Source organism: Toxorhynchites rutilus, chromosome 1 (assembly GCF_029784135.1).
Source record: "Toxorhynchites rutilus septentrionalis strain SRP chromosome 1, ASM2978413v1, whole genome shotgun sequence".
NCBI classification, from domain to species: Eukaryota; Metazoa; Arthropoda; class Insecta; order Diptera; family Culicidae; genus Toxorhynchites; species Toxorhynchites rutilus.
The window spans coordinates 56,120,042-56,143,840 of NC_073744.1; the positions used below are offsets into that span (position 1 = coordinate 56,120,042).

The following is a 23,799-nucleotide window of genomic DNA, read 5'->3' on the forward strand; positions in this document are numbered from 1 at the left end:
CTTACCAAAGCGGACAAAAGCAGAATAATAACATTATCAAACTTCAATTTACCTTGGCCAACACTAAAAAAAACCACAATGTGTGAATCAATGGTACAGACGCAATCTTCACCTAACATCATGGAAATCTAAATGATGCTTCTTCCGATTAAAATTGCACCGCTGCTGTTTGCGATATCTTCCATTCATCCTTCGTTCAGAGTAAAATCTCCATGTGTCATCTGCATTCAGAAAGAATGCTGCTGCTTGCTAGCTGGATTGAGACTGCGTTCTAATGATGCTGATGATGATGATAACCACACCAGCAAAAACACATTCTACAGTTTTACTTCGACAAGGCGAAAACGCAAGCAAGGCGGTGATTATACTTCTGATACTGTAATATACAAAAACGCATAATTGGGGCAAAATATACCCCAAAAAAGCAACAGAGGTTATGTCATTGAATCTTTAAGGGCAGTCACTATTTTGAAAGCAGTCTTATTTTTGCCAGTTATACTGAAATCTTTTTCATCTGTACTATTTCTTTCGAAAATCTATAACGCAATCTGTGTCATTCAAAATATTCATTGCATAGAAAAATCTGTTGAAAGAATCAATCTCACTTATTTGGAGCTCGGCTGTGAACATGTGAATTGCTGACTTCCAGCAACTTACAAGTATTCCTGCTATAATCCCAATTTCTATTCGAGCAACGATCAACTTCCAAATTCTAACTCGCCATAGCTGTGATTCAATCAACTTTATATTGTATTCATCATGTTGTGAATATATACGATAATATCAAATAACATACCGCAAATTGCTACTATGGTTTCTTCCTGTTTCAGAACTGCCGGAAACGTCATTCACACGTTCCATCTCTAACCCCGAGGCGGTAATGCGACGGCGTCGCCAGCAGAAGCTCGAGAAGAAGCTCCAGCAGTTCCGATCCCGGGACGGAGGACCCGACACCGGCGGGACGCTGAAAATCTACGGCGAAAGTCTGTGCCGGGACGTACCGTACAAAACGTTGCTGCTGTCGATACGGGACTGTGCCCAGGCGGTGGTCCGCGAGATGCTTGCCAAGTATGGCATGGACAAGGTGGACCCGTTGCACTACTGTTTGGTTCAGGTAAGTTGCTTTGAGGTAGTGATTGAAATGATTTTAATTGTCAATTGTACTATAAGGTTATTGAATATAATTTGTCGCCCGACCTCTTAGTATCGATGAAATTGATGCAATTGAAAAAAACATATTTTTTAAGTCCTCAGTTGTGGATATATAACAACACGACACCCTGGCATACAAAATTGATTTTTCGGACTAACCTAAAATGGAAATGAGCACCTTAATAACAAAAAAAAAATGTGGATCTAATATTTTGCGAATAAGAACAAAACTGCCACTTTTCACGAAAATCTGAGAACCACTATATCGGTATGGCATGGAATGGCTGTATATTAGAATGCCAGTGAATGTATGGGAAAAAATCGACCCTAAAATTTCATAAAGTTACCTCATATAAAATATTCACCACCTCGAAAAAACACCCTATGCCATATATCAGCTCAATCGGACTTAAGGGAGAGTGCCGCAAAGCGGTCAAAGTTTGGGTTTTTTGAAAATCGAAAAATCACCCAAGGGGAGTAAAGGAAATCGAGGTTTTCGAAAAAAAAATTGATGCCAAATGACTTAAAATTGTATGAAACGTCTAGATCTAATGTCATTTCGAAAATTTTTTTTTGTCAAAAATCCACACTCTGGGACTTTTTTTTTTCGAATACGAGACGAAACGTATGGTTTTAAGTGCCAATAAAAACAGTTATCTAAATTTTTCATTTGAAACTTGTTGCGAAATGTTGATTTGCATGATAATATACCCTATGCGAAATATTAGCTCATTCGAATTTCATTTATTAGTGTTGCAGACGTTAAAATTTGAGTTTTTTGAAAACCAGAAAATCACCGGAAATCAGGGTTTTTAAAAAAAAAAGTTTGATCCCAAATGTCTTAAAATTGTATGACACGTCGAGATTTACAGTTATATATAAAAAAAAATTCAAAAATCGATTTTTCAGACGGAAAAACGAAAAAATCAAGAAAAAAAAATTTTCAATTTTTTTTGTCGAGATAACAGTAAATCTCGACGAGTAATGTGATTCTAACTCATTTGGCATCAACAATTTTTTTGAATACCCCGATTTTCGGTGATCTTTCGGTTAAAAAAAAGTCGAATTTTAACGTCTGTGGCACTAATGAATGAAGTTCGAATGAGCAAGTTCCGAATGAAAAATCAAGATAACTATTTTTTTTGGTACCCAAAACCATACGTTTCGTTTCGTATTCGGAAAGTCCCAGAGTGTCGATTTTTGACAAAAAAATTTTTTTCGAGATGACACTATTTCTCGACGTTTCAATGCAATTTTAAGACATTTGGCATCAAAAAATTTTGTTTTGGAAACCCAGATTTCCCTTTCCTCCCCTTTTTAATGATTTTTCGGTTTTCGAAAAACTCAAACTTCAATCGCTACTTTCTCTTAAGTCCGATTGGGCTGATATTTGGCATAGGGTGTTTTTTCGAGGTGGTGAACATTTTTTATGGCACCCTACTGTATATATGTATTCATATTGTAACTCCATTATCAAATTCAAATATTTACATGTATTAGCAAAGAACCTCAAATACCTTAAATAATAGAATAATCAGTGGAAATTCTTAGAAATCACGAATTTTGTCAAATCTCCTGATACTAAATACAATCAGTTCAATGTCAGCCTGAAAGAGCTACCCTAGGGTGGCAATGAATGTATGGAAAAAAAATCATCATCGAATTTCAAAAACCGACCATGTACATTTTGTTTGTAGGCATGAAAAGAATGATCTGTGCAAAGTTTCAGCTCAATCAGATATGATGTCATCCTCGAAAATCTTCCAAGGGGGAAATAAAGGAAAATTGGAAAATCGAAAATTTTTTTCAATGCCAAATGACTTCAAAATGCATGAAACGTCGAGATCTGATGTCATCTCGAAAAAAATCGACCTAGTGGGACTTAGTCTGAGAGGCAATAAAGGTATGGAAAAAAATAATTATCGAATTTAAAGAACCGACCATGTGCATTTTGAATATTGGCCCAAATAAATGACCTGTGCAAAATTTCAACTCAATCGGACGTGATTTTTGCCTGGTTGCGCGTTCGCCAAGTAAGCGATCGATCGTGAGTTCAAAACTCAGGGCCCTTATCGACCATCTTTGTGTTGTTACAGAATAACTACGTCCACGCAAAAATCATCAGCGATGGAGATCGATCCACGGTTGAAATAAGATCGATTCATCCATACAACTGCTCTGATCTGCAAGAAACATCGGACTGCTGTTCTATTAATAACTCAACAATGATCATATCAACTGTCTTCGCTGTTCTTTGGTCCAACTGGATAATGGAAGAACAGAAGTAATACTCTTACGCCTAAATGGCTACTGTGTAAATGTACCATTTGCAATAGTATAGAAGGAATACTCTTTCGCCGAACAATGGCAACTGCGCAATGTTCTATTTATAGATATGATAAACATGTGACATGTGCACGATTAAAATTCGGCTCTGTTACAGCTAAATGCTAATGAGCCTAAAATAAACAAATGGGATAAAAAAGATGGCGGCTCTAGCTCCGCTCACTGCCGTACTAGTCTAAAACGTTTGCTACTTTCTGGATAGCCGTTGCATTTACCAAATTTTCTTCCTTAACAACCCGAACGAAACGCACGCGAAGGAACAGCTCATGTTCAAAGCAGGACACATTTCTATGGAATATTAGATTTTATTTGTATGTTATACATCTCTAGAAATGTCCAAAAAGTTTATGACGAATTTCATGCCGACTCGTCTTAGGGGTTGGCAGCATCATCTCAGGATGCAGTGAAACGTTATGGGTGTAAAGACATTTTAGCACCTAAAAAAATCTAATCGGATTCTAATTAGAAATCTAAAAAAAAAGATTATTTATTTATCGAAAAGGGCCCAAGTTTTTTTTCTTAAATTTTTACAAAAAAATTCTAACTCGAAAAATTAAAGAACTACCAAATGTTGATCAAAGAAGGAAATGCGGGAACATAATTTAGATGTAATATTGTAAAACACGTTCTTGGCAAAAAAATTAATTTTAATTAATTTTTTTTTTTTCAGTGCACATTTCAAGATTTTTGTTTGCTATTTTTGAATGAAAATTCAAACAATTCCCTACATTTCCTTCTTAACTAAAACTGTGTAGGTCTTATAATTTTTGAGTTATGAGTTGCACAAAAGAAAAAGAAGGAGGTAAGGATACTGGAGAATAGGGACAGGTTAAGAAGAACTTCACTTGAATCCGTGAAGCTCATGTTTCCCAAAAATTTAAATACGGTTTTAGCAGTTCAATATACAGGTCGAACACGATTATATATGATTCGATTATATATAACTTTAGACTCGATTATATACAGTTAAAAAATATTTTTTTATATTTCAAATATGGACGAATTTCATGCCAACTCGACTGGCCGTTGGCAGCATTATCTCAGATAGCCTCTGAGCATATAATCTTGAATTTTTATATAAAAAAATACATAATAACTAAAAATTTATACTACCTACAAAAATCTCGTTTAAAATGTAAAAAATTGTTAGAATTTTCATAAAAACTACCGAAATTTGGAAAAAAATATTTAAAAAAATAAAATTCATTGTTCTCAAAAACTTATTTTTTTTAGTTTAAAAAAATATATGAATAGCCAACAAGTCGTTCATATGTACATCGGAAGATGGGCACATTTACAAGGATTTTTTTTCTGACATTTTTTTTAACGTTTTCATGTTTTCTTTGAAAAAATTACAACTAATACTAATTTTGTTTAAAGTCAAGATATAGCGCATTCGAGTTTTTATAGTTTCTGGAATATAAGGCATTTTTGTATGGAGATTCCTAAAAAAATAATGTTTCACTCGTTACATTTTTTTTGTGTAAATTCTCACGTTTCTGAAAAATAATAAAAAAAAATTTGGCTTTTTTCAAAAAGTAGTATAATACTTTTTCGAATATTTCAAGTATGCAAAGTTGCTTAAATGACCCATGTCTTTACACTTACAAGGTTTCACTACTATCTGAGATGGTGCTGCCAACTCCTAAGACGATTTTTCGATTTCGAAATTTCTGCATTACACGAGAATTAATCAAGCAAATGAATCCAAATTTGGCATGTGGTGGTTTTAGAGTGCAATAAATGTTTCTATGATGGTTAGACTCTCCACCCCTAAGGGGGGGGGCTGCCACACAAATGAAACACAAATTTCTGCATTACTCGAGAATTAATGAAGCAAATGAAACCAAATTAGGCATGTGAAGATTTCAGAGTGCAATAAATGTTTCTATGGTGGTTAGACTCTACATCCTCCTCTCCAAGGGGGGGGCTTCCATACAAATGAAACACAAATTTCTGCATTAGACTCTCCACCCTCCTCTCCAAGGGAGGGCTGCCATACAAGTGAAACACAAATTTCTGCATTACTCGAGAATTATTCAAGCAAATGAAACCAAATTGGGCATATTGAGATATTAGAGTGCAATAAATGTTTTTATGGTGGTTAGATACCCCTCCCTCCTCTCTTAGGGGGGGCTGCCACACAAATGAAACACAAATTTCTGCATTAGACGAGAATTAATCAAGCAAATGAATCCAAATTTGGCATGTGGAGGTTTTAGGGTGCAATAAATGTTTCTATGATGGTTAGACTCTACCCCCCCCCCCTCTCTAAGGGGAGGCTGCCATACAAATGAAACACAAATTTCTGCATTACTCGAGAATTAATGATGCAAATGAAACCAAATCTGGCATGTAAACTCCACATTGGTCTAAGGGTTGGCTGTCATACAAATGAAATATAAATTTCTTCATAACTCCAAAACTAATCAAGCGCATGGAGCCAAATTTGGTATGTAAAGGTTTTACGGGGCACGAAACGTTCCTATGGTGAATACACTCATCCCCCCTCTCTAAGGGGGGCTGCCATACAAACGAAACACAAACTTCTGCATAACTCGAGAACTAATCAAGCACAATTTGGGATGTGAGGGCTTTTGTGTATGAGAAATGTTTCTATGATGGTATGACACCCCTCGAAACATGACAATTGAAAATTTTCGGAAAACTCTGAAGGAAAAAGGGAAAATTCGGAAAATTAAATTCCCATATGTGCTACAACTACATAGTGACAAGTGTTGTTAGTCCATTTGATGTTTGCGCTAGCGAAATTGATCTTTGTTCGAAAGTGGAAATGGATTTTAATGTGATGAAACGCACTCCTACATCTTCTTCTATCTATACCAAAAAAAGGATCGCCGGATGTCAAAAAACAAATCTTGGGCGGGACGAAGTTTGCCGGGTCATCTAGTTCTATATTTAATATGGATATTATTCTTGCGGCTTCGATAATAAGTATTTTGAGCAGTTGAATTTCGAAATTCAACTCACTGATGGATATATTTGGGTATGTGAGCTAACATTTTTGTTGGATAATATGCACTAAACCTTGCAAAAGTAAAAAACAAACATAAATTAGATGGGCGGTGTCGAAGACACAACGCATTGTTACGGTGAAACTACGAAGCTATTGCCGACGAGAGCATAAAAAATTTGAGAATAAATTATTTAGTACAAATATTTGGTATCACTAACAAGGATAGATGAACGAATGATTGCACTTAGGAGCGCGAACGATTTGCAAAGTAATAACAACTCAATTTGATCAAATGGAAAAATTAACTCCCAACATTAACATGTACTGAACTTAAACACTGAACCTATTGAATATCCAATTATCCAAATCTCGATATCTCTTAGCAATATTACATCTCTCAACAATATCATTTTCCAAAGAAATAATCCACGAATTATACTATGCAGCATCATTTGCAGAACGGCAACAGAAAATCCGAACCGAATCGGAAGTGTGGCAGAGGAGGTGGTAGCGGGACAACAAATAGTTGTGTAACTAATGTTCTTCTTCATTTTTCACTCAAGCTCCATTGCATCTTTCTTGGAATACGCTGTACTTTGACGTCACTTTTAACAATGCATGAAAAGTTAAATGATCGATTCGAAAAGGTCATTAATAAATCCGAACACCCTCAACATTTGACAAAATCTCTCACCTGACAAAAAGTTATAGAAATCAATTTGCTTTTTATTATGTCAAATGTTACTTTAGAATGTGTTGATAAATTTCCAATAAAGTTTAGGGTGTCTTCAAAGACCGATGGATGGTTTTGTAGAAACAGTTGAAGATGATGATTCTTCCCCTGGCGAGATTAATACGTTTCCTTAGAGTAATGCACCAATGCAGTATTCATCGCGAACACTAGAAGGGTCTGTACCTACAGATCCGTACGGAAGCTTGACGTAGGACTCTGATTGTTCAGAACAATTCTCGCGTAACTTTTGAAAAGGTCCTATGTAACAAATGTAAACAAATCGAGTTAATGGATGCACGCTATTAGCTTTCAATTATTCAATGCATTACAAAAACAATCGTTCACATATCTATCTTCTTCTTCCTTTCATCGCCGATACAAACAATATCCAATGTACAGATTCGGATTTTAAGCACACGACTGTTACTTCGGACGCCACTTTCTTCCGACACTCGAGACGTCCAAAGTAACAAAGCAGTCAAAATAACACGAAGTCGTACTTCGGTCGTTTTGAGTTTTTGTTTCATTCAGGTTTTGATGAAGCACACGGATAAAAAACTGGATAAAACCTGGACGATATTTTAAAAAACTGAAAGATTTTAGGGTTTAACTGTTTGACTGGATCGAGGAAAAAAAACTAGGAGAATCCAGCTTAAACTGGAACATTGGGGGGTGCTGCCATACAAATGAAACACAAATTTCTAAATTACTCGAGAATGAATCAAGCAAATGAAACCAAATTTGGCATGCGAAAGTGTTAGGGGACACGAAACGTTTCTATGGCGAATAAACACTCCTCCCCTCTCTCTTTATTGCTGCCATAAAAATACATTAAGCATACATTTCTGCATTATTTAAGAACTAATCAAGCAAACCGAACCAAATTTGGCACGTGGAAGTTTTAGAGAGCAGTAAATGCTTTTTTGGTGGTTTGACACTCCTTTCCTCCTTTCTCTTTAGAGAGGAGAGGGGGGGGGGTAGATTGCTGAACAACTCGAGAACTAATCACACAAATGGAATCAAACTTAGCTTATAGAAGTTTTATGGATCGATAAACGTTTCTATGGTAGTTGTACACTCCTCCCCCTCTCTTAAGGGGGGCTTCCATACAAATGAAACACAAATTTCTGCATAACTCGAGAACTTATCAAGCAAATTGAGCATCTGGAGGTTTTAGGGGGCCCGAAACGTTTCTATGATGTACCCCCACTCTAAGGGCATGGGGGCTGCTGGACCCATGAACGTGCGCTTAGTAAGTAACCGTGGATGTGATAACGAAACATAAATTTTTGACTCGAAAATTAATCAAGCAATTGAAACCAAATTTGGCATGTGAAGCTTTAAGGGTGCAATAAATGTTTTTATGGTGGTTAGATACTCCTCCCCCTCTCTAAATTGGGGCTGCCATACAAATGAAACACAAATTTCTGCATATCTCGAGAATTGATCAAGCAAATGAAACCAAATTTGGCATATGAAGGTGTTAGGGTGCAAGAAATGTTTCTATGCTGGATATACACTCCACCCACTCTCTAAAGGGGAGCTGCCATACAAATGAAATACAAATTTCTGCATAACTCTTAGTATTCGAGTTATGCAGAAATTTGTATTTCATTTGCAAACGGAACCAAATTTGGTATGTAGAGGTTTTAGGGGACACGAAACGTTTCTATGAAGGTTCGACATAACCTACCCCCTCTCTAAGTGCATTGGGGCTGCCATGCAAATTTTCTTTTTTTTTCATACATACATTTATTGAATCTTCCATAATGTGGAAATAACAATATTTGGTTATACATTTAGTTCCAACATAATAAAGTATTTGTTGTCAATTCTTACAGTTAAAATTTCACATGTGTGCTGGAGCACAACACTAACGTTTGACCACGTTCAAATAATTAAGGTTTTTTTCTTCAGACGTGTTACCATAGGTTGACCGAGTCGCCTTGCTAGTGGATTTGGATGATTCTTCACCTTTTCCGCATATTTCCTCCTCGTTTTATGAAGTTCTTCTTTAACCGTCGCCATCCCTAAGTCTCGATGTATGACACTATTGCGGATGTACCAAGGGGCGCCAGTAATTTGTCTTAGCAGTTTATTTTGTACTCTTTCGACGATTTCGATATTACTTGCTGAAGCTGTTTGCCATAGTTGACAGCCGTAATGCCAAATAGGTTTCAGCATGGATTTGTATAGAAGTAGTTTGAACTCTAGTTTTAATTTCGACTTCCTCCCGATTAGCCAATGTATTTTTTTTGCTCGCATCTTCAATTGCGTTTTCTTCGCATCTATGTGTTTCTTCCAGGTTAGACGACGATCTAGATGTACACCAAGGTATTTAATTTCATTCGATTGAGGTACTGCAGATCTATTGAACTTGATTTGTGGGCATGTGTTCTTATTAAGCGTGAACGTAACGTGGACACATTTTGTTTCATTTACTTTAATTCTCCATTTTTGAAGCCACTTTTCCACGATCGTTATGTGTTCCTTGAGATCCCGTGAAGCAATCGTTCTGTTTTTGTGACTGCTGAGAATAGCTGTGTCATCTGCGAAGGTTGTAGTCATTAAGTTACGCGCGATCGGGAGATCAGCTGTGTAGATGAGATAGAGAACTGGTCCAAGAACACTGCCCTGAGGAACGCCAGCATAAATTTCTTGCTCTGGTGATAGAGTTTGGTTATATTGAACATGAAACTTTCTTCCCAGTAGATAAGAACGCATAATTTCATATACTTGTGGTAGCATATTTTTAATTTTATAGAGCAGTCCTTCGTGACAGACTTTATCGAAAGCTTGAGCTACATCAAGAAAAAGCACTGAGCAGTATCCGCGGCCTTCATATACTTTACGAATTTCTTCTATCAATCGGTGCACTTGTTCAATAGTGCCATGTTTTGCTCGGAATCCTCAATGACTACTTTTAGGTGAAAAGTTAAAAATACACATTTTATACCACTTTTCGAAAACATAGAATTAATACATAAAATATTAAAATCTCAGAAACACCTGTTTTTTGTTTCAGAGATGTGTAATTTTCTCTTATTTTATATATAAAAAAATAAGTGTTCTTGAAATCATTATATTTTATGTAAAATAGCAGAAGGGCATATGCTTAAAGGCACAGCTGCGAGTTTGAATTCTTTTAATTGTTCGGAAATCTGTAAATTAAATTCTTTTAACACTCCAAATGACGGCTCTTAAAAGACCATGCCATGCAAATGCAACACAAACTTCTGCATAACTCGAGAACTAATCAATCAAATGGAGCCAAATTTGGGATGTGAGGGTTTTTGGGTACGAGAAACGTTTCTATGATGGTATGACACCCCTTCCTCCTCTGGAAAGGAGAGGAGGTCCCATAAAAATAATGCACATATTCCAACCAAACATGACAATTGAAAATTTTCGGAAACTTCTGAAAGAAAATGGGAAAAATTCATTTCGCATGTGTTCTTCAATTACATATTGACAAGCGTTGTTTGTTTGCGGTATCGAAATTGTTCTTCGTTCGAAAGTGGAAATGGATTTTAATGTGATAAAACGCAAACTCGAGAAAGGAATTGTTCGATTTAGGGTCTTCATTCCATCATATTTTTTGTATCAAACATTTATCCCATGTAACGGAGCAACATGTTTTATGTAAGTGGATGAAAAATCTTGCTCGAGAATTGTGTCTGAAAAAAAATGATATTGTGATGTCGAGTTTTGGTAGAAGTACTGAAATTTTAGAGTATTCAGCTAGTAGAAAATAATTTTTTATAAATCTGATAGACGCGTAGCAATATTTCCTATCAATTTATGCAAGCATTTTTCCGATCTATTAAGAAATATTCGAGTTATAAGCATTCGGAATCTTTCATTTTTTCCTCCATGCTTCGTGTGTAGGTTTTCAGTTCACCCTCATATACTCCGGTTAGACGTAGTCCCACGTCAAAAGCTAATTAAAAATTTTCTTAATAAGCATTTTCGAAGTTTATTGAAGTCCTAACTTATTGAGCAACAATGTGAGCTTACACAGCAATTTCCGTTCTTTCACTCAACGAATCATTCATTATATTGTATTTCCAGGTGAATAGTGATGGCTCCGAGTACATCCTTGATGACGATGAGTGCCCGCTGTCGATTTTGATGAACCATCCAACTTCACGTGGTAAGTAGCTTTTATTCGAAAGTTTCTCATCTATAAGCGCTTTATCCACTGATAACGAGGCGTCTCCACTGAAATATCTCAGAAAACATTGTGCGTCACCAGCCAACTATATTAGCGCGTAGCTTTCTCAAGAGTGCCACCTGACGGTCGTCTTCCTTTCGTTCCATGCCATAAAAGCTCCCATTTCCTCTTCCAAATTACGTTTCGCTCAGCTGGGCAGTTTCATCTCCACCTGTTTTTCCCGGCCTTCTTTCTTTCTTTCTTTGTTTTTAAGAGGCTTTATTCCCGGCCTTCCCATGATGAATTTATCGCTTCATTTGCACCATCTCCTTCGCATTCTCACACAGCATGGCGTCTCAGTCGCCTCACTGTGGGGAGGAGGGGAGGTGTGGGTGGCGTTTACGCTCGCAGCATGTAATGTAGTAAAGTAAGTAGCTCTCCGGTCACTCTTTTCCTCTCTCTCTCTCGCACGACTCCGAAAGCTGCTGCCGATGCTGCTGCGTATGCTGTGCACATCAAGCGGCTCCTGTGCACACCGCTGGTTCTGCAGAAGACTTCGACACTTCCGTGTCGGGTTCGCGCGTGAACGGTCTAAACATTGATCGCTGCCGGGCTGAATACACGCAGCAAACGCTCGTAGTGTTTTGGTTTGTGGCGCGCGTGTTTTGTTCTTGGAGGGAGACAGTCCTTGTATATCCGCCTCCGCTTCATCCTTGCGAAAGTTATCCGCTTTGATTGTCGCCCCGCACGCCGTGTTGAATTTTGATAAAAAGTAGCTGTTGTCAGTGGCTGGCGATTCTATCTGATAACGTTTGCTTTTTTTTTACGAATCGATGAGACCACTTTAATTGATGGGATGAATTGTTGTTGTTCTTGCTGTGGCTCTGATTAAGTTACAATGATGGAATCAAGTGAGAAAGCAAGTGCTTTTGGGTTGGCGAGGGTTGGATAATAGCCCTGCTGATGGCATTGGCTTTTATCGCATCCGTTGAATGGTTGTTGTGTGCATGTAGATAAGGATTGAAAAGCTTCAGATGGGGGCGAAACAAGTGAACGATAAGAAAATGGAGAGAGGATGGCGAGTGGAAGCACGAGTGGAAGGCTCGGGTATTAGCTGATGATGCGCTTCCAATGGGGTGGTTTACAGTGAGTCAAGTGTCCAGCGAAGTTGCGAAAGTTTCTTGTTGCACAAAAAACTAATCGATGAGAAGAACAGAACATTCAGAGAAAATTATATTATAATAACTATCGGAGAGAACATAATGTCGAAAACAAATGCAACTGTTCAGGTGTAAATTAATTACCATACAATTAGACGGTTTCGCTGTCGATTGCAAGATGGCATATGGCATTGCAATGTCTAAAAACAATTGGTTTTCAATCGCACTGAAATTATATACTCTGATCGCGCGGAAAGAAACATCATGTCCAAATTCATTTTCTGGGATTGTCGTTTTGTAGGTCATGAACGTTTTCGCCATATTTTTCATTGGGTTATTTCGACGAAACAATTCTAATCTATGTGATTTCTTGAAGATTGTTCTAGCAATTATTTGATAAACAATCATGTCGTTATGGAAAGATATCTTATGAGGAATCCTCCTTTCAGTAGCGCATTCGTAGTCGTTGGATTTTAATGAAGCCTTTTGAATGGCCTTCTCAAAAACTAGACAACTAAACTGTTCCTTTCAGCAGCAAACAAAATACCAGTGCATTTAATCTGGTCACAACGTTAACCGTTAATAGTTTTGCGCTAGATCTACTTCACGTCATACATCGCACCTGAAGTACAAATGGTCGGGGTTCTGCCAAAACGAACCAAGCGCCTAAAACATTATTTTGATATATTTCGATATGAAGTTTGGACACCCACTAATTGACTGTGTCGGATCAAATCTATCATTTTATGCCATACAAATGAAAGACACAAATTTCAGCATAACTCGAGAATTAATCAAGCAAACGGAACCAAATTCGGCATGTGGAGGTTTTAGGGTTCAAGAAATGTTTCTATGTTGGATAGACACTCCTCCCCCTCTCTAAGGGGGGGTTGCCATACAAATGAAACATAAATTTCTGCATTACCGTTCTGAATCATATTTCGGACGCTTAAGGTATATGATGCAAAAAACAGGTCTAAACTTTATGCACAGGTATTATTTGGTTGATATTTTTAATAAATTAGTTCAATATGCTTTTGAGCTTTCTAATTTGATAACTATTTGATTGAAAACATAAAAAAATCATCGAATAAAATGCTTTTCGAATGAAGCGAATAAAAATCAAACTTCGGACACTAAATCAAATTTTGGACAGATTGAATTCAAATTTCGGAATCTTTATTTTGTAATTTCTTCAACGAAACTTACATTACACTTGATTATATTTTATAGTCAACTGCGAAACACTTACCAAGCAATCACAGGAAACTGTTAACGATGATGAGAAATGATGAAACACGGGAGGAATTTAAATATTGATGAACGGATAAATTCTACGTGTCACGCTAAGCAAACTTCAAACACAAACGATAGTGAGTAGTGTTGATAGATTTTTGCCGATTATGTTATAATTCAAATGAAGTTCTCATATGAAATGATAGTGAAACCAAGGGATTACTCTAAAAAAGCAACTGTGATATTAATTTTATAGTTATATCATCAGTGCATTAAGTATTTCAAGATATTAGAACAAAGTGTCCGAAATATGATTCAGAACGGTACTCGAGAAATAATCAAGCAAATGGAACGAAATTTGGCATGTGGAGATTTTAGGGTATAATAAATGATTCTGTGGTGGTTAGACACTCTCCCCCTCTCTAAGCGGGGGCTGCTATACAAATGAAAGACGAATTTCTGCATAACTCGAAAACTAATCAAGCAAATGGAGCCAAATTTGGCATGCGAAGGTTTTTGGAGACACGAAACTCCTCCCCTCTCTCTCTGAGGGGTTTGTACTCCTCCCCCTCTCTATGGGGGGCTACCATACAAATGAACTGATCTCTCAATGAAAGAACTTATCAAGCAAACAGTACCAAATTTGGCATGTGGAGATTTTAGGAGACAAGAAACGTTTCTTTAGTGGTTTGACACTCCTTCTCCTGATAACGAAAAATAAATTTTGAGCGGGACAAAGTTTGCCGGTTCAGCTAGTATCGAGATAAAATTAAGGTATTCTTAACTATTTCTTTCTAATCGAGAATTTTGAAAAATATATATAAAATACAAATTTACAAAATAAATGTGCTTATTGCGTATCCACTTTATGCAAAGTACGCATTATCTGTTTTTATTAAATCATATTTTTTTTCACTGTAATTTTTGTATTTTTTTATGGAAAATCAAATTATTTCCTATATTTCATTCTATAATTAAAATTCTGTAGGTCTTAAAGTTTTTAAGATATTTTTTTTTTGGAAAAAAGTTAAAAATGCATTAAATTTCCAATTCAAATTCCAATGATTTTTCCAACTTGGAAACAATTTATGAACTACAGAATTTTGGTCAGGCAATCAAATATAAGAAATTGTTCAAGCTTTCATTGAAGCATAGCAAACAAACTTTCAAAAAATACATTAAAAAAATATTTTGAAAATCAAAATTTATTTTTCTCAAAACATATATTTTTTTAAATTCTGAATGAAAATTATATAGTCCACACAATTATCTACAAGCCTCACATGCATTGAAAGAAAGGCAATGTTACTTTTGGCATTTTTGTTATTACAGATTTAAAAATAAATTCGGCGTATTTTTTGAAAATTTTGATTATTTAAAATTAAACAATTTCATTTCATTATTTGACCAAATTTTTGAAGGTGACCAAAATTGTCGATAAAATAGAATACCTGTTTTTTGTAGCTAGAGGTAAACATAATTCGACAATGTTGTAGCACCAGTTATTGTAAACAACTTCGTGGAACATAGATTTTTTTCTATCTCTTGAAATAACCGATCTAAAGGGCGAACACGAAATTATAGCGACACATTCAACAAGGCATAACTTTTTTACCATTGGGTAAAAATCAACCAAATTGATGTGTATTGTCTACATGCTGTCAAACTCGAAGTCGTGTTTTTCGATTCAACGAAAATGGAGGTGAACCAACGCGAGTCGAGAGAACAAATTCTTTCCAAACACCTGGAATTTCCTGACCTTTCGCACCGGCAGTTGGGAAAAATGTTGAACATTCACCATTCAACCGTCTCCAGAGTGTTGAAGCGGTTCCAGGAGCGGTTGACGTTGGACCACGGCAAAGGAGTTGGAAGAAAACCGGGATCGGAGAACAAAAAGACGGAGGGATAGGTGAAGCGGATGATCAAAGCGAATCCCAACGTCTCAAGCCGTGATTTGGCTAAAAAAGATCGACATGTCGCAGAGCTACGTCCAGAATGCAAAGAAGAGAGCTGGACTACAATCATACAAGGTACAGAACTTCCCTAACCGCGATGAGCGGCAACAATCGACGGCTAAAACTCGGAACCGATTTTAAGCAAATTCCGTGGTTGGAGTTTTTCACCGGCAAGAGCAAGTTCGATGTGGACGACAAATTTAAAAAGAAGAAAATGTCGAATCTCGCCTCCAAATATCTCGTTTGGCAGGCCATCTGCTCTTGCGGACTGAGGAGTGAGCCTTTCGTGACAAAGAGCACAGTAAATGGCGAGATCTACAAATCTGAGTGCCTCGAGAAGCGCCTTTTGCCGTTCTTGCAGCAGCACGACTAAGCTCCGCTATTTTGGCCAGATTTGGCATCATGCCACTATTCTAAAAGTGTCCTGGAGTGGTATGAGGCCAATTATGTCCATTTTGTTCCAAAGGACATGAATTCGCCAAACTGTCCGAAGCTGCGCCCGGTGGAGCAGTACTGGGCAATAAGCGGGAGCTTCGGAATAGCAAGAAAAGACGTCAAAGACGAGAAGGACATGTTAAGAAAATGGAAAAAAACTGAGAAACTGGTACCGGATGACACTGTAAAGACTTTGGTGGAGGGCATCAAGCGAAAATGCGTTCAATTTTACACTCAAGGCTCCATCGATTGACTTTTCTTTTGATTTTTTAAGTAAAAATATGTATAAAACTACCCTAAAATTTTGGTTTGATTCTAAACATTATAAGAAAACTGGCATGACATTTTCGGTGTCGCAATAATTTCTTGTTCGCCCTTTAGCGCTTTTTTCCTAAGTTGCGTTAGGGTTACCATGAAAAAAACAAACTGTTTTTGCTCCAACTTTTATATTTCAAATTAGTAAGCTTACTAATACAAACATTTTGCGATGCAGAACTTGTCTGTAGCTCAACTCTGCTCAAAGTTATTGATATTTCTTCCCAAAAAATACGCTCTCTTCATTAGTAAATCATTCCTTCTGGGGCAAACATAAAGAAAGTTTATTTGTAGGATTTAAAAGAGCATATTTCACTCTACATAATGCGAGATGTTCAAAACTATGTATTATTTTGTATTTGAGTAAATTAAAATCGAAATCATGAGTTTTTGGATGAAAAACCACCAATAACTTCGAGTAGGATTAATATATATATATACAAGTTCTGCATGGCAAAATGTAGGTCTTAATAAGCTCTAAAAGTCGTACGAAGACAATTTTGATGTAGAATTTCAAATAGAGAAGTTAGAGCAAAAAATACCGTTTTGTCATGGTCACCCTAATGCAACTTAGAAAAAAGCGCTAAATCGATTATATAAGGTAAGAAAAAAGCTTTGTGCTATAAAGTTGATTAAAATAACTGGGGCTACAACATTGTCGAAATATGTCTATCTATGAAGATGAAAAAGTTAGATTTTTGATTTCACCCAAAGTTTTGGTTACCCTATTTTTGACAACATTGAAAAAAGTGCTCTATCATATGTACTAACTTTGTCGAAGACAATTTTTTTCGAATAAGAAATAGATATCTTCCACTACGTTATATTTAACGTATTCTATCTGAGTTGCATTGGGGGTGACCATGAAAAAATAGGTTTCTTTGCTCCAACTTTCATATTTCAAATTCTACATAAAAATTGTCTTCGTACGACTTTCAGAACTTTCAAGACCTAAACTTTTCGATGCAAAACTTGTCAATATATTATATTAATCCTACCCAAAGTTATTGATCGTTTTTCACCCGAAAACTCATGGTTTCAATTTTAATTTATCTTAATATAAAAAATAACATAGTTTTGAATATCTGCATTATGTTGAGTGAAAAATCCTCTTTCAAATGCCGCCAATAAACATTTTTGCTGTTCACCTCAGAAAGAATGACAAACAAATGAAGAGAGCGTATTTTTTTAGGAGGAAATACCAATTACTTCGAGAGATATTGAGATATAAACAGATTTTTTTTCATGGTGACCCTAACACAACTTAGGAATAGTGCTATATCGGCTATTGCAAGAGATAGAAAAAAAATATGTTTCACAAAGTTATTTACAATACCTGGGACTACAACATTGTCGAATTATGTTTACCTCTATCTTCTTTCTTGAATGGCGTTAACGTTCCCTGTGGAACTTTTGCATCATTCATTAATACTTAGTTGAGACTTCTTAAGCCAAATAACACGCCTTGAATGTATTCTGAGGGGCAACGCGCGACCGCAGTGCAAGTCGAAGGAAATTTCTTTGACAAAATATCCTCCGGCCAGAACGGGAATCGAACCCGAACACCCGGAATCCTCTATCTATAAAGAAAAAAAAAGTTAGACTTTCTTATTTCATCGACAATTCTGGTCACCCTATTTTTGATAACATATAAAATGTATCGAGAACTCGAATACTAGATCAATAAAGAACACGAACCCTTCTTCCAGCAATTTTTGATTTAACATTCCTATGCTTTCTGTACTTCTGGCGTGATGTACTACTTGAAAAAGTTCTAACGCAGCACTATTTGTAAACCAAAGTAATGTCTCTGAGTAACGTTGTGACCAGACTCAATGCACTGGTAATTTTTCTTGCTTGCGTGAAAATTTGATGATTTCTTGTTCATTTTATCTTATATTCTTATACCGAACATACTCCGAACACTTAAGCCATCAAAGCCATTAAACAATGTCTCATTACTCAAAATGGTACTCTTTCGTGAAACTAATTTGATTTTTGGATACAATAGAGCCTTTTTTTTCATTTGACTACACGAAAATTGTCAATTAGCTAGTCTTTTTTGGAAGAATGTTATGCTCGCAAAAAAATGGATTTTGCTTTTGTAATTATTGATTGTATTTATTTCTTATAGTTTACATGGTTTCGGGACCAAAGGCACAATATCGGTATCGATACCTGTAAAGGATGTTAAAAAGTCTGTAACCCAAAGTCAGGATTTAGAATATTAAATTATTTATAACATTAAAGTTCAGCAAATTCACATTTAAAAATAAAGTGTTCGCAATTTCAATCATGCGTAGAAATTTGATTCATATTCCGAACACTAATTTGAATGAATATTTCTGCATAAAATATAATTTTATTTCATCCATTTATTGTAGATTCTTACCATTTCTAGTACTTCACATGAAAACAACAAACTAAATAGAGGGTCTCCGTAGCCACATTGGTTGCGCGTTCGCTTAGTAAGCGATCGATCGTGAGTTCAAAACTCAGGGCCCTCATTGACCATCTTTGTGTTGTTACAGAATAGCTACGTCCACGCAACAATCATCAGCGATGGAGATCGATCCACGGTCGAAATAAGATCGATTCATCCATACAACTGCTCTGCTCTGCAAGACACATCGGGCTGCTGTTCTATAAATAACTCCACAATCATCAATCAACTGTCTCCGCTGTCCGGTGGTCCAACTGGATAATGGAAGAACAGAAAGAATACCCTTACGCCTAAATGGCTACTGTGTGAATGTACCATATGTAATGGAATAGAAGGAATACTGGCGAATGGCAACTGTGTAATGTGCTAATTATAGATATGATAACCATGTGACATGTACACAATTAAAATTCGGCTCTGTTACAGCTAAAATGCTAATGAGCCTTAAATAAATAAATGGGAAAAAAAACAAAATAGTTGAAAAAACTACAAAAACTGCAAAATTAACTTGTTTTTACAGAATTTGCTAACGCAAATATTTTATCATTGGTTTTGACTGTCAGTCTTTTGCAAATGCTTAATATTATAAGTTATAGGCTGTATCGATACCTGTAAATGATGTTAAAATGAAGGCTATAACCCAATTTCAGGGTTTCGATTATTCAATTATTTATAACATTAAAGTTCAGTAAAATTACATCTCAATATGAAGTGTTCGGAATTTGAATCATGCTTACAAACTTGATTCATATTCCGAACACTACTTCTATATAAATTTTAATGAAGATTTCTGCATGGAATATCAATTTTTTCACTCATTTATTGTACGTTCATCCATTCTCTAGTACTTAACATGAAAACAACAAACAAAATAGTTGAAGCAACTACAAAATCAGAAAAATGGACGATGCTTGTTTTTTACGGACTTTGCTAACGCAAATATTTTGTCATTGGTTTTGACTGTCACTTTTTTGCAAATTTTTTTATCCAAAATATATATTTTATTAAGGCTCATATGGCGTCAGCCTAACGGGGCCGGGAGTTCAATATTTCGACAATGTTTGCTTACAACTATGTTAGTAATATGTAACCGATTACTCGCGGTTGGCTCGAGGTTAGTATTACAAGTGTTCTCATAATTGGTATGTTGCAGTCTTCGATGCTCTGTACGTGTGCCCGACACGGGATACCTGCTATTGGGATGCAGCTGACCATTAATCAGCAACGCCCCCCTAGTCTGTACCCCATATCTAGCGTGGTGCGTCTTTCTCGACTCGAGGAATCCAGGATAGAATGGTCACTAGCCGGCGCAATCATCAGCCCGTGTAGAGTTGTCATAAGCGGTACAACCTTTGGCTCTTGTTGAATGATCAGTGGACTGCACAACCTTTGGCCCGTGTATCTGTAAAGAGTGTGTGTATGTATTGCCGCGACTAAGTAAAAGTTTATCGTTTGGATAGGAGGGATATGAAACGGGGACACAACGAAGGAAACATCATTAAACGTTGACATCGGCGTTTCTGAGGAACAGGTATAGATGAAGCAGAAGATCTGGATCACGGCTACCTAAGATATCCCGGACGGGGATATCCGATTGTCTGCCTTGTGCTCTCAGTACTCTAGAGAGCTGAGAGCGAGCAGCATGGAACCGGATACACGACCAGACAACATGCTCGATGTCGTGGTAGCCATCGCCACAATCACAAAGATTGTTTGCTGCGAGCCCAATGCGATAGAGATGCGCGTTTAGGTTGTAGTGATTGGACATAAGCCGAGATATCACGCGAATGAAATCACGACCTACATTCAATCCCTTGAACCATGCACTCGTCGAGACCTTAGGGATAATCGTGTGTAACCAACGACCGAACTCATCTTCACTCCACATGCGCTGCCAACTTACGAGCGTATTCTGACGAGGAATGTGGAAAAATTCATTATAAGCAATTTGCCTTTCAAAAAGTGTGCCTTCTGAAGCGCCCACCTTAGCTAGCGAGTCCGCTTTCTCATTCCCCGGTATCGAGCAATGAGAGGGAACCCATGCTAAGGTAATCTTGAATAATTTTTCGACCAAAACACTCAATAGTTGTCTTATTCTTGTTAGGAAATAAGATGAGCATTTATCAACTTTCATTGAGCGGATTGCCTCTATTGAGCTGAGACTGTCTGAAAAAATAAAATAGTGGTCGATGGGCAATGTTTCAATGATCCCTAATGCGTAATATATCGCACCCAGTTCAGCGACATACACGGAACAAGGATATTTGAGTTTGAAAGAGGCACTGGAATTTTCATTGAAGATGCCGAAGCCAGTGGACCCGTTTATGAATGAACCGTCAGTAAAGAACATTTTATCAGATCTAACTTTCCCATATTCTGCCGAAAATATCGGCGGAATAGAATCGGAGCGTAGGTGATCTGGGATTCCATGGATTTTTTGTCGCATGGACAGATCAAAAATGACAGAGGAATTGCAGAAGTATGGGAAGCAAACTTGGTTGGAGATGCCTGGTGAAGGGTGCACGTCGTGGGTAAGGTACTCATGGTATAAAGACATAAAACTTGACTGAGGAGTCAGCTGGAGTAGATTTTCGAAGTTATCAATCATCAATGGATTCATGATCTTGCAACGGATGAGAAATCTGTAGGATAATTCTGTGAACCGAAGAGTAAGCGGGGGTACTCCTGCCAAAACTTCGAGACTCATCGTATGTGTCGAATGCAAACACCCCATGGCTATACGCAAGCAACGATATTGTATTCTCTCCAGCTTGAGAATATGAATCCTGGCAGCTGATCGGAAGCAAAAACTGCCATATTCTTACACTGATAATATCGTTGTTTTGTACAACTGAATGAGGTCTCCTGGATGGGCACCCCACCATGTTCCGGTAATTGTTTGGAGAAAATTGATTCTTTGCTGGCATTTCTGTTTCAAATACGCAATGTGTCTCCCCCAGGTACACTTAGAATCAAAATATACACCCAGGTATTTGAAAAACATAGAGTGTTGGATCGTTTTGCCGGATAGGTGAAGCTGGAATTGGGCGGGTTCGTGCTTCCTAGAAAAAACGACCATTTCAGTTTTCTCCGTAGAGAATTCGATACCCAGCTTGAGGGCCCACGTGAACAGATTGTTCAGGGTATCTTGCAACGACTTTTGCAGAACGACGGGATTAGTACCCGTGATGGAAATAACTCCATCGTCTGCAAGTTGTCTCAACGTGCAGTCTCTAGTTAGACAATCATCCATATCATTGACGTAAAAACTGTACAAGAGGGGGCTTAGGCAGGAGCCTTGTGGTAGGCCCATAAAACTGTAACGAGAAGATTTCGAGCTGCCATGAGAGAAAATCATGTGCTTTTCTGACAGTAAATTGTACAGGAAATTATTGAGAATTGGTGAAAGTCCACGATTATGAAGCTTCTCTGAGAGAATTTCCATGGAAACTGAATCAAATGCCCCTTTGATATCGAGAAAAACGAAAGCCATTTGTTCTTTGCGAGCAAATGCGATTTGGATTTCAGAAGATAGCAGCGCGAGACAATCATTTGTCCCTTTACCTCGGCGGAAGCCAAACTGCGTATTTGACAGTAAATTGTTCGTTTCGACCCACTTGTCCAAACGAAGTAGAATCATTTTTTCTAACAATTTACGAATACAGGATAACATTGAAATCGGCCTATACGAGTTGTGATCGCTAGCCGGCTTGTTGGGTTTCCGTATGGCTATCACTCTCACTTGTCTCCAGTCATGCGGGACAATATTCAGCTCCAGAAACTTGTTGAACAAGTTCAGCAAACGCTGTTTTGCCAAGTCGGGAAGATTCTTCAACAAGTTGAATTTAATCTTGTCCGACCCCGGAGCTGAATTGTTACATGAGAGAAGGGCAATTGAGAATTCCACCATCGAAAAATTCTCATAATCGCTTTGAAGTGGAATGTCGCGTACGACGTTTTGTGCAGGAACGGTGTCGGGGCAAACCTTCCTTGCAAAATTAAAAATCCAACGGTCAGAGTATTCCTCACTTTCATTTGTATGGTTCCAGCCACGCATTCTCCTAGCCGTATTCCAAAGAGTGCTCATAGCTGTCTCCCTTGACAAACCATTGACGAACTTCCGCCAATATCCAAGCTTTTTTGCTTTAATCAAACCTTTTGATTTAGCTAGAGCTAGAGCTTGGTACTTTAGAAACCATTCCACTACTCCAGTTTTCCTGAATTTTTTGAAAGCGGATGATTTTTCAAGGTAGACCTTTGAATATTCCTTGTCCCACCAAAATGATGGAGGACGACGTCGGAAAGTGGTAGCCGGTACACGTTTCTTTTGAGCTTGAAGTGCGCTTTCGTAAATCAAACTCGATATAAAGTTATACTCTTCGAGTGGAGGAAGTTCATGCATTGAAACAATTGCTTCAGATATTATTTCCGCAAATGTTCTCCAGTCAATATTCTTCGTGAGGTCATACGAAATATTGACTGACTCACGAAAGCTTGATTCATTAGCGATCGATAAAATTATTGGTAGGTGATCACTACCGTGGGGATCTTGGATTACCTTCCACATGCAATCCAGGGATAACGAAGAAGAGCATAGAGATATGTCTAGCATGCTTGCCCGTGCAGGAGGGTTGGCTATTCTGGTTGCTTCCCCAGTATTCAAAACTGTCAATTTGAAGTTGTCGCACAGATCATAAATCAAAGTGGCACGGTTGTCATCGTAGAGTGATCCCCATGCTGTTCCATGGGAGTTAAAATCACCTAAGATTACCCGCGGCTCCGGCATTGCCTCGATAGTATCAAAGAACTGATGGCGGCCTACCATAGTTCTGGGAGGGATATATATCGAAGCAATGCAGAGGTCTTTGCCATTGATTTGTGTCTGGCAAGCAAC

The 23,799-nt window shown here is 37.4% G+C and overlaps 1 protein-coding gene across 15 annotated transcripts in view; it reads left to right on the plus strand.

Moving 5' to 3' along the window:
- LOC129762197 (afadin) overlaps positions 1-23,799 on the plus strand; it is a 294,629-nt gene that overhangs the window by 116,714 nt on the left and 154,116 nt on the right. For 13 of the 15 annotated variants that reach the window (XM_055760237.1, XM_055760245.1, XM_055760239.1 and 10 more), the window contains 2 exons: positions 831-1,114; positions 11,280-11,361. In XM_055760237.1, the coding sequence (XP_055616212.1) occupies positions 831-1,114; positions 11,280-11,361 (366 nt within the window). Of the gene's footprint in view, positions 1-830; positions 1,115-11,279; positions 11,362-12,053; positions 12,273-12,373; positions 12,508-23,799 lie in introns of those variants that run through there. The other 2 variants (XM_055760242.1, XM_055760244.1) reach the window with 2 other exon arrangements.